This window comes from Colletotrichum jinshuiense, chromosome 4, assembly GCF_051148585.1.
Source record: "Colletotrichum jinshuiense chromosome 4, complete sequence".
NCBI classification, from domain to species: Eukaryota; Fungi; Ascomycota; class Sordariomycetes; order Glomerellales; family Glomerellaceae; genus Colletotrichum; species Colletotrichum jinshuiense.
This window is the reverse complement of record NC_139311.1, coordinates 624,438-639,258: the sequence shown is the minus strand read 5'-3', so window position 1 is coordinate 639,258 and position 14,821 is coordinate 624,438. Positions and strand designations below refer to the sequence as shown.

General features: G+C 56.0%; 2 protein-coding genes across 2 annotated transcripts; one reads left to right on the top strand and one right to left on the bottom strand.

Moving 5' to 3' along the window:
- Positions 1-3,463: 3,463 nt before the first annotated feature.
- On the top strand, positions 3,464-6,739 carry EsH8_IV_000161 (glutamate dehydrogenase (NAD(+)); the record flags this gene model as incomplete). Its single annotated transcript, XM_083265051.1, has 3 exons — positions 3,464-3,674; positions 3,734-6,653; positions 6,709-6,739. 3 exons carry the CDS (start codon positions 3,464-3,466, stop codon positions 6,737-6,739), a joined length of 3,162 nt encoding a protein of 1,053 aa, XP_083123946.1.
- A 1,340-nt stretch (positions 6,740-8,079) lies between these two features.
- Positions 8,080-10,769, bottom strand: EsH8_IV_000160 (uncharacterized protein; the record flags this gene model as incomplete). Its single annotated transcript, XM_083265050.1, has 4 exons — positions 8,080-8,191; positions 8,302-9,453; positions 9,511-10,088; positions 10,554-10,769. The coding sequence occupies 4 exons, from the start codon at positions 10,767-10,769 to the stop codon at positions 8,080-8,082; spliced, it is 2,058 nt and encodes a 685-aa protein (XP_083123945.1).
- Between the last annotated feature and the right edge of the window lie 4,052 nt (positions 10,770-14,821).

Here is a 14,821-nt window from a genome sequence, read left to right as displayed (position 1 = left end):
CGGCGCCTGACAAGCGGGCGTTTTGAGCTGCAACACCGAAGAAGCGGTAAAAGGCAAAAGGGTACGGACACGGAGCAGAGGCAGGTACTCGAGACCTCGACCGGATCCGTGACGCGCGCCTCGAGGGCTCGCAACCCGAGGTTCCTTGGACTCTTGGTCACAGGTATTGATGTACCATTGCTTTCCGTCACCGTCGCCGACGCCGTTGCCGTGACAAGCCCCTGTACGTTGTGTTGCGCTGCGTCGAAGAAAAGACATCATCCGTACTGTGCATGTCGTTTCGTCTCGTCCGTTAAGCAAGGGAACACGACGGCGGCTACCAGTGCCGAGTTGTCGGAGGCGCTGATAAGGGGGGTGGTTGATCACGAATGGCGGCGGAGCCGGGTACGCACAGTATATTAATTCTGGTTCACGGGACCCCAGGCCGTGCAGAGCCACCGGCCGCCCGGGCTTGCCTTTGCTGTGCGATGCAGTTGACACGTTGCACGGCCGACTAGGAAGTCGATTCTCGCTGAGAATTACTGAGTGGTGAGTGAGATGGCTTGCTTGTCTTGGGAAAGAAAAAAATGGCACTCGGAAAACGGGCCTTGATGACGACCGGATATGTCTCTGCAACACTTGGATGTAAGATAATATCTCTCTTCCAACCGGGCCGGCCAAGGTACGATATCCTATGTAGTAGGCGGGCGGGCAGACGACGACTTGCGGCGCTTACCCCTAGCCGATGGGGCATTAGATTTTAAAAAAAAAAAAAATTCGTCGGATACCTGCTCCGACAGGTTGTGACCACAAGATACAAGGCCAAGAAATACGTATTGTGAGAGAGAAAGAGAGCGAGCGAGAAAAAAAACCTCCATTGTGGAGAGAAGAGCCTCGAATAGCCGTGACAACAGTGAAAGTAGGTACGTACAGAAGCAAGTACATTGTACTCTGCACTCGTCGTAGGAGGCAGAACGAAGTACCGATACGTACCTGGGCAGGACGGCATCCATCGCGGTGGGTTTGCGCTCCTGGCGGTTTCTTGGTGCCCCTCCATTGGCGCATGTGATGTGCTCCATGTGGCAGCTCCCAGGCCTTGTTTGCCTCATCAGAGGCTCAGGTACAGCGGAGCAACAGGCAGGTACCAAGCCGTCTCCCCTCCGGCCCCAGGTGCCATACCCCAGGCGAGCCCAGGCCGGGACGGTCACCAGCGCCGCAAGGTACATGCGGCCGGTGACCCAATCAGCAAGGCGAATTGGGGCCAGAGAACTGCCCGAAACGGCTTAGATCTGATTCTATTGGTAATAGCCGTGGATTTGTGCTGCAGGTGAAGTCATCATCGTGATCGAGCTTTGTCCCCCCTAAGGAGCCGTGGGAGCTTCACATCAAACTGCTGCTGCAAGGATGCCGGGAGGGAAATAGTACACCAAAAAAAACCAAAGCATTTTTTATTGCATTTTTTTTCTTGTCCAATTTTCCCCCCCTCTCGCGAGTCACCTGCCTGGCCAGGGGGGGCGTGCAAGTGAGGAGCAGAGTGGGAATATATTGCATTTCCAAACAAGAGCCAGAGGCAGAGACTACTACGCCTGGCTTCCAAGTCCTCATGTACCTCGAGTATAAAGATTAGAGCAGGGCCTGTTGTATCGTGAGTTTGTCCGGCCCCTGATCGACTTTGTTTTTTCCATCAACCCTCAGCCTAACCAGCCTCAGCCTTTGTCTCCTGCTCTGGCTTCCCCTTACTGGCTCGCCTTGCCTTATCTCTAGAGCTCTTCCTCTCTCATCATCACCGTCCACCCCTCTTGCTCACCAGCAACCACCACACCCCCGTCTCGCCTCTTCTCTCGTCAGCCACCTGAGCCAATAACAAACCGGTCCGGTGTGCTTTTCTGCCTCTTGTCGCCCTGCCCCTCCGCTCCCCAGGCCCTTCCTTTCACAGCCCTGTGGCTACTACACCTTGTCCGCCCGCGCTGCTATTTTCAGCTGAACGCAGCGCCAACAAAGCGTTCAGGGTCCTTATCTCTCGACACCTGCCCCTCGGCGTCGCCACATCCCAGCCGTCGCACAAACTGAATCTCTGGTACTAGAACCGGGATCCAGGACCGAGAACCTTGACCCGGAATTCCAGTCCAGTCCCAACCCTCGCCCCCTGGGGCCTGACAAACAAGACTTTCCCAGCGAATTGACCCCAAACTGGTCGGATGGCTGTGTTGCCCAGGATCCCCATCATCCACGTTACGTCAATTGACGCATTTTAATCGCCCTCGCTCGATCTGGCCCGTTTCCTGCTCTCCCAGTAGCAGCAACTTTGCCAAAAAGGTACCTCGTTCTAGGTACCCGTGAGCCGAAAAAGATTACCGCAGCTTCCACAATTCCAATACGAAGGAGAGAAAAAAAAAAGTCCTGCTGACCACAGCCGACTTGCAAGGAAGCTCCCTCTCGCTCTGCCCGCGGTAGCTTGCTTACCTCTTACACACAAAAACCGTATATATCGACCGGTTCTGGGCTGTGAGATACCTCAACCTCTCTGCCACATTCCCCAATCCCTCTTCCAACCCGTCTTCGTCTGCCAAAAAGAGCTCCTCTTGCCATTGGCTTCCGAGACAATCGGTTCTTTATCGTCACAAACTGCCAGCAAACTGCCCCGCCGGATCACTACTCCGAGACTTTACCACCAGTCGGGCGTATCTCGCAACAAACACCACCACACTCACCCCCTCGACGATATCTGCACTCCTCCCCGGAACCAGAATCGTGTCTCTCCTCGTCCGCCTACCTCCCCATCCAACCAACGAATCGCAACAAGCAGGTACCCGAGCCATTGTTAGCTCTACCTCCTGTTTTCACCTTCACCTGGTCCCGTATATCTGAATCGGATCAGCAGCGCACTAGCCTGCCGAGACCCAAGGTACGCACGTCCGTCTACGTCCATGTCCCAATTCCTTCCACCCGCCTTCATTGCCCCTGCCCCTCCCTTATCAGTCCGCCTGTTGCACGAGCGTCCAGCGGTGAAGCCTCGAGGCTTCTGTTGCTCTATCGAATCCTCCGTTCCCGCGCAAATAGCATTTGCACTCCCCAGCGCTGTGCCGTGTTCCAGCCCTGTCCTTTCTCAGACGCGTCCAGAGAAGCGAGCCAGCTCTGCATACCACGAGGCATTACCGATCCCGGTTCTCCTAACGGGCGCTCGACAAACAACTGTGCTGCCAGTAACCTAGGACTGACTCACAACAATCATGTAACTCTCCTGGTTGATGCGATGCTTCGTTGCTCCTGTCAAGCTACTTAGACCTCTGGGTCGCCCGCACCGGCGCCTGGAATCTCCCCCTTCATCAACACAAGCTTGCGCTGTCACTTCCTCCTTGGCTTTTCATGCCCCTCTGTTGACGCATTCCTCATCATCATGTTGGCCTTGTCCATCAATACTGACCTTCCTCCCATGGATAGGTATTCCGACGAACCGGATCCTTTAGAGCAAGTCTCCAGCATCATGGCGACCGCCGCCCCTCCTCGTAACAAGGCGCTGGGTCAGGTCCAGGCCGACTCAGCAGAGAGCAGCCGCGGACCCTCTCCCCAGCCCACACATTTCAGCTTGCCCATGGTCGCCCGCTCCAATGGCAACGGACACAGAGTCCTGAGGTCAGCAACAGTTGGCTACATTGCGCCGACGTTCGTCGGCAAGCAGGAGCAGATGGAGCAGGGTGAGTTTCCCCAACGAAATGGACGAGCATTTGAACGCTGCTGACGTGCGTGAATCTAGTCAAGGATCTCATCAAGACCAATGGCTGGATCCCAGAGGCGCTCATTGAGGAGCAAGTCACTTGGTTCTACAACGAGCTCGGCATCGATGACGTTTACTTCAAGATCGAAGTTCCCGATGTCATTGCCAGCCAGATCACCTCACTGTATGCCGCCAAGGTGGCTGCGTTTGCCCGCGAGGATAAGCGCGAAGAGATCAGACTCGACATGGAGGCGCATGACCATGCCATTTACATTGATACGAGTGAGCCCGGCAAGACATCCACTGCCGGTCCCCGCTACGAGCAAAGGCTCGAGGCCAAGTACCTTGACCACACTGGCAAGACCAAGTTCCGCGTCGAGACTTTCCGTTCCCCTGGTGTCCTGGGAGCCTCGCCAGCCTCCAAGGCCACGCTGCGATGCTACTTCGTCTACCAGTGCCTGTTCAAGCAGAGCCCGGAGACGACCGACCCCAACGAGACCCGTCTCGAGGTCATTGCCGACCACGGTTTCCTCCAGAAGGCGACCAACAACACCAAGCAGATCTACCAGGAGATCATTGACCTCGCTGTCAACAGGACTGGCCCTGTGATCGAGGTCTTCGACATTGAAGGCTCTCCCGAGAAGCGGTTGGTCATTGCTTTCCGCTCGCGCACTGCCCGTGGCCTGTTCTCCGCTCTCAGTGATCTGTACCACTACTACGGCGTCACCAGCTCCAGAAAGTATGTGGAGCAATTCGCCAACGGCATCACGGTCATGAGTATCTACCTTCGACCTGCGATGAACATTGAGGGCAACTTCCCGTCATTGGACCAGTCGATCCACCAGATCACCAAGGAGATTTCTCTCCTGTACTGTCTCCCCCAGAACAAGCTGCACGCGCTCTTCACCTCTGGCGAGCTTAGCCTCCAGGAGACCGTGTACGGTCACTGCGTCTGGGTCTTCATCCAACACTTCCTTAATCGTCTGGGTTCCGAGTACGTCTCACTTTCCGAGATTTTGGACCCCAAGAACCAGGCCCACACGGCACTACTGTCCAAGTTGAAGCGCCGCCTGAGGACAGAGACCTTCACCCCCGATTACATTCTGGAGATCATTCAGTCGTACCCTGGTCTTGTTCGCGCGCTGTACGCTTCCTTCGCGTCGGTCCATCTAGCTGTCGGGCCCGACTTCGACCGCCACTTCATTGCACCTACCCCTGCCATTGAGGTCTTGTCGGACGCCAAGTTGAAGGAGCGCATCACTCGCGACGTGTCTAATGAGCACGAGGAGATGGTCATGACTGCCTTCCGCGTCTTCAACAACCACATCTTGAAGACGAACTACTTCACACCTACCAAGGTTGCCCTGAGTTTCCGCCTGGATCCCGCTTTCCTGCCGGAGATTGAGTACCCCAAGCGCCTGTACGGCATGTTCCTCGTCATTGGTGCCGAGTCTCGCGGTTTCCACTTGCGATTCAAGGACATTGCTCGCGGTGGTATCCGTATTGTTAAGTCTCGCAGCAAGGAGGCATACGGCATCAATGCCCGCAACCTCTTTGATGAGAACTATGGCCTGGCCAGCACGCAGCAGCGCAAGAACAAGGACATTCCCGAAGGTGGATCCAAGGGTGTCATTCTTCTTGACCCTAAGATGCAAGATCGTGCCAAGGAGGCCTTCGAGAAGTACATTGACAGTATCCTCGATCTTCTTCTTCCTGCCCAGACCCCTGGTATCAAGAACCCGCTTGTGGATCTGTATGGCAAGGAGGAGATTATCTTCATGGGCCCTGATGAAAACACTGCCGACCTTGTTGACTGGGCTACCGAGCACGCTCGTGCCCGTGGCGCGCCTTGGTGGAAGTCTTTCTTCACCGGCAAGTCGCCCAAGTTGGGTGGTATTCCCCATGACGCTTACGGTATGACGACATTGTCTGTTCGCGAGTACGTCAAGGGTATCTACCGGAAGCTCAACCTGGACCCCTCCACCGTCAAGAAGATGCAGACCGGTGGCCCTGACGGCGACTTGGGCAGCAACGAGATCCTGCTCAGCAACGAGAAGTACACTTCCATCGTTGACGGATCCGGTGTCCTCGTTGATCCCAACGGTCTTGACAAGGAGGAGCTCCTGCGCCTTGCCAGGGAGCGCTCCATGATTAGCAACTTCGACATGTCCAAGCTGTCCAAGGATGGATACCGCATTCTTGTTGACGACAACAATGTCAAGTTGCCCACCGGAGAGTTCATTTCCAACGGCACGTCGTTCCGCAACACATACCACCTGCGGGATACTGGCCTCACCGACTGCTTCGTGCCATGCGGTGGCCGCCCCGAGTCGATTGATTTGATTTCGGTCAACAAGATCATCAAGGACGGCAAGTCAACCATTCCCTACCTGGTTGAGGGAGCCAACCTCTTCATCACCCAGGACGCGAAGCTCCGCTTGGAGGCGGCCGGCTGTGTCCTGTACAAGGATGCCAGCGCCAACAAGGGTGGTGTGACGTCTTCGTCTTTGGAGGTTCTTGCCTCGCTGTCGTTTGACGACGAGAACTTTGTCAAGCACATGTGCCACGACTCCAAGGGCCAGGCCCCTCAGTTCTACCAGGATTACGTCAAGTCTGTCCAGGCCAAGATTCAAGAGAACGCTCGTCTCGAGTTCGAGGCCATCTGGCGCGAGCACGAGGAGTCTGGTGTCCCTCGCAGTGTTCTCTCCGACAACCTCTCCAACGCCATCACCACCTTGGATGAGGAGCTTCAGCACTCTGACCTCTGGAAGAACGAGCAGATCCGTCGCTCGGTCCTTCAGGACGCCCTCCCCAACCTTCTCTTGGAGAAGATTGGCCTCGACACCATCATTCAGCGTGTCCCCGACTCATATCTGCGCGCCATCTTTGGTAGCTACCTCGCCTCGAGATTCGTCTACCAGTTTGGCAGCCAGCCTAGCCAGTTTGCTTTCTACGACTTGTAAGTTGACCTTGCCTTTTCACACATGATGATCATTTACTGACTTGTTTCCTAGCATGGCGAAGCGTATGGCAAACATCAAATAAAGATTTTTTTTTTTTTTTTTATGTTCTAAGATCAGCGTCTGTTTTTAAATTTGCTTTTTGGTTATTCTTTCGCATGACAAAAGGGTTTTGGAGACTTAGGTAGTGTTTACCTCTCCGCGGTTGGTTATACACGCATGGGCGTTGCCAAAAAAAAAGAGAGATGGAAAGCATGGAAAGACAAAAAAGCAAAGGGTTAACTTATCGTTCTCTTATTTGCGTGGTGCGGACTTGCATACTAATAGGAGTTGTGGGGTATTGTTCTCAGACGGCATGACGAGCCTGACTAGATATGATCATGGCCCTTATTCAACATGAGTTATTACACGTTCGAAATTTCTGCCTCTCTTGTTTGTGTTTGTGATGTCTTGATGTGCAAACGGCAAGTATTTGGCTTCAGGCCAGGTCTTATTTACTTGCTGCCTTCACACGCGATCGATCTCGAGGGAGAGCCGACTCCTTGCAACAACATCACCGGGGGTTAGGCGCGCGCCCATACGTTCGTTCAGGAATATTCTTCCAAGTTCCAAACTTTGATTTTCCCGTTGCAATCCTGCGTGATAAAATATAGTAAAATCTAACCGGCGCGACGGCAATCTATTCTTTGCTGTTTGTTTCCTGTTTATATTACTCGTGATGTGGCGGGAGCGGTTTCCGGCATCTAAACAACCACCACCCAAGAAACCGAAGCCACGAGATCTAGATCTAGCAGATAAAATGATTAAGAGACACGCCCCGCACGTACGAAAGAAAATGAGGTGTCGTCGAATAGACTATGCAACACCCCCCGGCCCCCACCAAGTCCAGGCACACACACACACCCTTCGTCCTCCACCCCGTCAAACCAGACTGTTGGGTCTGCATGTCTACTTGCTGCATTCGGTCCGTTCCGAACGCGGAGGGAAGGCAGCAATGGTTCGTTGCTCCAGGGGGGGGAGGATGGTGGAGGCCCAGGTCAGACGGGCCGCCCAGTCAGGCTGGCTGGTTGGGAGATAGGCAATAAGGCGTGGGGGTCCCCCATCGCATCCGCCACGCCTCCGCTCCATCGGTCTGTGAACCCCCACGCAAGCAAGACTGGGCCCAAAGAGACAGCCGATATTTCCTCCGATGCAACAGGTCGATCCAGCCACGGCCCGGTAAACATTAATCGCACCTCCTTCCTCCCTTTCCCTTCTCCGCAGTTGAGGGGGGTTGGCCGCATGCGAGAAGACCGCCGCCATCTCTACTTAGCCGGCTTCGATCATGTGCAATGCACAACATTGCCTCCCACCCTCCCTCTCCCGAAGAACCGGGCCAGGTCAGACGGGGTGGCTTTTTTTTAAAAATAAAATAAAATGAAAAAGTTAATGCGTCTCAGCCCAGGTACGGAACCATTCTAGTGCTTCCGGGTTGGCGACGCTCGCGTTCGTCTTGACGTCCATGCCGGAGAGGATCTGCTTGACGGCCACTTCGATCCTGTGCAACATGTTAGCCATTGTTCATCTTTAGTAGTGCTATCGCAGCTGTGTATCAAGGCGGGATGCAAATGGTTGGATGGGGGAAAATAAGACACTCGTGATACTTACTTCTTGCCATTCCCCGTCTTGGGGATCCCGCCACCAGACTCTTCCACCACGCCGGGCACGTGCCGCGGGCTCAACTCTCTGCGGATGACATTCCTGATTTTCGCGCGCAGCTCGTCATCGAACTGGTGCCCCGCGGCCGGTACGACGAAGAGGCAAACCGTCTCATCGGCGTCAGTGGCGCATCTCCGGCCCACGCAGACCGCGTCCTCGACCTCGGCGGCGAAGAAGCGCGTGAGGATGTTGTAAATCTCGGCACTGCCGAACCGGACGCCCGCGGGCTTGAGCACACCGTCGGAACGACCCAGCATCACCAGGGATCCCGTCGCCGGGTTCGGGATCTTGATAAAGTCGCCGTGGTGCCACACAGCGCCTTTTACGCCGCAGACGTCGGAAAAACGTTCAAAGTAGGCGGACTTGTACTTTGCGTCGCCGCCGGGGCCGAAGAAGGTCAGGGGTTGGCAGGGGAAGGGGGCCGTGCAGATGAGGTCGCCTGGGTGGGACGGATCGGGAAGGGATTCGCCGGTGAGGGAGTCGACCGCGCGGATAGCCATGCCGAGGCCCGCGCACTGGATCTCGCCGACGCGGACCGGGAGGAGGGGGCAGGGGGCGCCGAAGAGGGAGATGATATCTGTCCCGCCGGTGATGGAGGCCAGGTTGATCTTGGCGGGGAAGGCCTTGTAGACGAAGGAGAAGGTGGAGGGCGGGAGGGGGCTGGCGGTAGAGTAAATCGCCTCGAGGGCGGAGAGGTCGATGCCGGGCTCATTGACGGGGTAGACCGAGTTTGCTTCGAGAGCGGTGAGGTAGGCCGCAGAGGTGCCGAAGTGGGTGACGCGGAGGTCGGAGAGGAGTCGGGGGAGGGAGAGGTGGCCGTGGGGCTTGAAGGGGGAGCCTGAGTAGAGGACCAGGGTGGCGCCAACGGCGAGGGCGGACACTGACCAGTGCCACATCATCCAGGAGGTCGTGGTGTAGTAGAGCATGCGCGAAGAGGAGGTGAGAGAGCCATGGAGGGCGTGCTCCTTCTTGTGTTGGATGAGGGTGCCGAGGGCGGTATGGACGATGGCCTTGGGCAGGCCCGTCGTGCCGCTGGAATAGAGGATATAGAGGGGGTGGGAGGGTGGGAGCTGCTCGAACTTGATGGGCTCGTCAGAAGAACTGGTGAGCCGTTAGCAAAGTAACCGGGGGTGGATTGGTTTGGTGGAGATTCCGTACCCTTGGAGGAAGGAGTCGTATTCCTCCACAGCAACTCCCGTGGCCTTGAGGCCGTCAATGCCAAGGTCACAAGCGACGTTGTTGATCACTACAACGAGCTCAAGGCCCTCTGGCATCAAAGCCTTCACAATCTCTTCCGTCTTGTCGGTACTGCTCCATTCCTTGCCGTTGTACACGGTGCCGTTATCGGTGAAGAGAACCTTGGGCCCGATCTGGGCTAGGCGGTCAAGCACGGCGCTGACGCCATTGTCAGGGCTGATGCCGGTCCAGATGGCACCCACAGAAGCAGCAGCGAGAGCGGCGATGATGGCCTGTACGTGATTGGACACGAAGCCGGCGACGATATCATTGGGCCGGACACCATGGGCCCGGAGGCCGGCGGAGCAGCGGCGTACGGCGTCCCGGAGCTCGCCCCATGTTGTGGAGATGGAGGGGCCGAGTTCGGTGGTGGTGATGGCCGCGACGGCTGTGGGGTCGACGGCGACGTTGGCGGGGAAGAGTAGGTTCTCGGCGAAGTTGAGACGGGCACCCGAGAAGAAGTCAGGACGCGGGTACATGGGCGCATTGAGCGGCAGGACCTAGTGCAATCGGGCCGGATCAGCTACTAATCTAGGGAATCGAGATATTGGAGGGCGGTACGGCCGCCGTCGTTGGAGGATGGATGGGAAATGGGCATTTCCATGGCAGCAACAGCTCATTGCATGACTCAACTCCCGGGGATGGTGATCATGCAAAGGCTGTGCCTTGGCCACATGGCTGTCCGCCTCACTGAAGACCACATCAAGGTTCTTGGTGATCGATCTGACGAGGGTTCAAGACACTGGTGAGGTGGCATCGGCGATGTGGTGCTTCCATCTGGTTGCTGGTATTCTCTGGCACTTGCGTAGAGTTTGGCTTGTTCTCTCACACTGATGTCACACAGCCTCCCCTTTCATTGCCCTCCATCATGGGGTGGGTAGTCAAGGCGCACCAAGCAGAGTAAAGCAAGACAGGATGAGGTTGAGTTGAGTTTTGGATGTGACGAATGGCGTGGACCAGCGTACCTTGTCAAAGGGCTTGGAGGCAGTGATGCCCACAAAATGCCAGACCTCCTCCCAGAACTCTGCCACGTTCTCGATGGACCACTTGTAAAGACCGGGGTAGTCAGCCAGGTCGAGGCTGTACTTGGAATTCACCTGGCGGAGGAATGCCCACATGGGAGTCGAGGTGGGGTCTGGATGCCGCCAGAGCTCGTTGCGTGTGACACTGGTGACAGTCATGATGGGCGAATCGGACGAATTGGACGGGATTGGGACGGAGTGAAAGAGAAAGAGAGAGCTGGAGTTGGTGCTCAAGACGAAACTCGAGCGGCTGTTATCACGACGACGACGACGAGGGAGAAAACGATTTCGAAATTGTTGTTGTGTGCAGTGTCAGAGTCGAGTTCCGGCCGGAGTGGAGGGAGAGAGTTGGGCCGTCGCAATCCGAGGGTCGATTCCGAGGGTACATTCCGACAAAAGGGCTGAGGACGCTGCAACCGTGGTCCGGAGTCCGGGGTGGGGGTGGAACCTGGGAGCTGCACTGCACTGCACTGCGCTGCACTGTTTGTTGTGGGTAGCTCTCTGCTTCAGAGAGCGAAAGGACTCCCTCTAACTAGCTGTGCTTCCGTTTCGCATTGGAGCTCGGGCGCTGCTTCAGTCCTGCCTGGCAAAGGAGGCATGGCATGCTTTGAGGAAGCTCAGCATCTCAAACACCAGAGTCATGGGCATTCTGTCGTGGTTGAGGACCGTGTTGAACTGCTTTGCGTCGTGCTAATCATGTATAGTTCTGCACTTGTACCTGCCTTAGGTAAGTAAGGACTGCACGTTCAGGCGGCGCGCGAGCCACCACAGGAGACGCTCTCCACGTGCCCTGCACCCCGAGTTCAGCACAGCACAGCAAGGCATGTGAATGTGAGGTGGAGCCATGCAAGGCGCACCTTGGCTAAAGTTCAGGCTTAGGAAGTCGAGTGAGGCTTCATGGCATTGGAACCCGGAGGAGGAGGAGGCTCGCTCATTCCGCCCTGTGGCTGGTGCACCAATGCGCCTCTCGATCCGTCTCACTGGCCTCGATGGTGGTAGTGCCATTGCAACTGCTCTCTATCGATAACGGCGCCCGAGCGGACTGAAAAACGTCTCAGAATGGGACGCACTGCTGGGGAGAAGCCTGCAAGTCGACGGTCCTCCCCGCCAAATTCCCACGCTGCGGTGACAGCTCACACACACCTCCACAGTCCACACCAGGTCAGTACCGTAGAATGAAAACAAGCACAGCAGATTGGCTATGTTGTCATTGGTTGCACCGACGCTTCCGGGCATCATGATCTGGCGGGGCCGCAACAAGCGGTCCACCCATCGGGGGATCGAGATTGCCAGCTTATTAGCATGTAGCTGCCGAAGGCCACCATCGAGGAGCCAACATCTCGAGGCATTGTATTTGGTTTGAGAGTATGGGGGAGAAAGAGCGGGGGGAGAGCGAGAGATGAATGGATCATTGAAAAGAAAGCGCGGGACGAAGAAGAAATAACGAGTTGTCAGCGTGTCCGGGGATGTCGGGGCAGCGTGCTGCTGCATCTCGAACTCGTGCGACTGCAGCTGCAGGAAACTCAACGGTCGAAGTCGAAGCCATGCGATGTTGTGAGACAAGTCTCCGTGCCCCGGTTCGTTCGACAATTCATCAGCTGATCATCTGAGCGCCTTGTTCCTTTTTTTTTCCTTTTTTTTTTTTTTGCCTTTCGCAACGTCTTGCTCTCATCGTCAGGTCCTGTACACGCAAGTCATGGTTTGCGAGATGGGGCTCGCGCGGCAGTTCATGTGGGTGCCCTGACTTGCCAGGATCAACTCTGTTGTATAGTCGTCGGTGAGGCCGACTGGCAGGGCAGACGATGTGCCTGGCAGCCGCGAGCAAGGCCCCAAGGAGTGCTGCGTAACTGCGGCATTGGGTTGGGCAGAGACGGGCAAACGGGGTGCATTGCGCTGACCGCATTACTGACGAGACACGTCGACTGTGATTGTTTTGGCGATAACGTCATTTCCACCCCCTCTATGCGGCCATCGGACGGCGTAAATAAGAGGAGAGGGCTACCGACAACAAAACGAGCAGGGAGGTTCCATGACCGAATGCTTTGCTGGCTAGGCAAGGCTGGTTTGCAGACTCGACTTGTAGTCATGGATAGGGCGGCTACGGCCAGAGACGACGGCCAAGTTCGACCCAGGGCGGGCCGTTGAACAATGAGGTGGACGACGGGTCCTATGACTGATGGGTCGGCGGGAGCGGCAGCGGCACAATCACATCACAGCTGGCATTGGTACTGGCTGGCAGCTCTTAGCCCAGCTCTTCCCGTCATGCACACCATAGCAAACCTTGAGAAGTTGGGGGAGAAGCCCCCGGCTTGTCTGCAGAGGCTGCATTAGGGCAAGGCGCCGAGGGTTGCATACATATTGCAGACGTATGTAGATGCAGTTTGATAGAGTGAGGCCCAGAGCATCCGAGGGCGAGTGACCAAGTGCGACAGCCACTGCGACTGTAGAAATGCCCGATAATCAGTCAGCGACCATTCCGTTGCGTCCGTGTCGGCCGGCCGTGTCGTCCGGGCAGCCTGTCAGGGTTCGATTCGCCTCCCCCTATTCCCGCGCGTGACAATATGGATGGGTGCGCCCAGAGCAGTAACGCGCCGGGTCCAGACGGGATTTGCCCAACAGCCGAGATCACTCTTGCTGGGCCACACAAGTGGATAAGGCGCAGTATGGTACGGCCAGTACAAGGCAAAATGAGGTGAGATGGTGTTCGCTTGTTGACGGGCGCGACGACAGGGGTTGTTGTGCTTTGCTTTGGGTAGGGCCCACAGAGGGTCCTGGCATTGGGCGAGAACCAAAGAGAAAAGACGGTCGGACGGGGAGGAGACAAAGTTAGAGTTGTAAGCCGCCTTGCCTGATGATGGGCAGAGGCAAATTGGGTTTGGGTAGCTGGGCAGGGGGATGTAGAAAGAAAGTGCTGTATGTTGGTTGTTGTTATCGATGTTGATAATTGGCCATTGAGCATGGAGCGTTGAGCGTCGAGCGTCGAGCAGTATTGCAACGTGAAATGTACACAATAGGCCTGGGATGGCGGGAAAAGGATCGGAAAGCATTGGGAGGCGTCATTGCATTAGGAGGGGGAAGAGGGAACGAACGGGTTGCAAGGCCAGTCCGTGGATGGCGAACAGCGGGAAACCCGGACCATTCGGGAGACTAGGGGGCTAGAAAGAAATAAGTCGGTGTCGAGCCGATCCTCAAAATTGAATTGATACGCGCTAACTGTGTGAAAGAAGTCACTTCCTGGCATAGTATTCCTTACTACGTGTAGTAATCGTCACAGGAGCGGTACTTCATGGCTGGGCCAGGTTATGCGCTCAGGATATGTACCTTTGCCCTTTTGCCCTTCACCTTACCGTACTTCACAGAGTCCGTCAGCGCGGTAATTTTTCCTCATCGTGGATCTCTTAGCATTTTCTTCTTCATCCACCATCATCTTATTTCCCGAGTTCTCCCTCCTTGTTTTTTTTCATTCGGTTCGCCATCCCTCATCCCTCATTCTCATACACACACACACTCTCTCTCTCTCTTCGCCTTCTCACCACACCCAATCCAGTTTTGCCCCCCTCACCACAATAAAAAAGACAGAGAGACGGAGGCAGACGGAGAGACACCCACCCCCGGCCCTCTATCGACCAACACACTCCTTTTCGGCCTGTGGGCACCTCGACCTCTCTTCTGCTCAGAATCCTTCTTTGTTGTCCCAGGAGAAACAGACAAAGAAACCTCGAGAAACGAGTGACGTAGGACCAGGTCACAGGTTCAGTACAGTTGCTACGATTTGTCGCTGTTACTGTTATTACTTGGTTACTCCCAATCCTGGGATCCGAGGAGCTCCTTCGCCGCACTCAATACCCTGCCCTTCTCTCCAAACCCCCCTGACGAGCGAGCGGGCAAGCGACCAATCGCAGACTGCATCGGTCGATAAAGACTCAGGCACCACTTTGCGCCGCCCACGGTACCTCGCACGCCCACTTTCGCTGCTAGGCTACCTCTTGCTCTTCACCTCACTCCAAGGTCCTGGCCTTGCCGCGCCCACCCGCACCAATTTACCTAAAATCACGGCCCAATCCCATCGCGCGACGTGCCGAAATCGACATTGTGTCTTTCCTCTCCCTCCCCTGCCAGGCTCTTCCTCTCGCCCTTGCAGGTGGTACAAATTTTGCGAGAGCTCTTGACTTCTCCCGTCTCCTGCATCTCTCAGCCCCAGGCATCAAAAC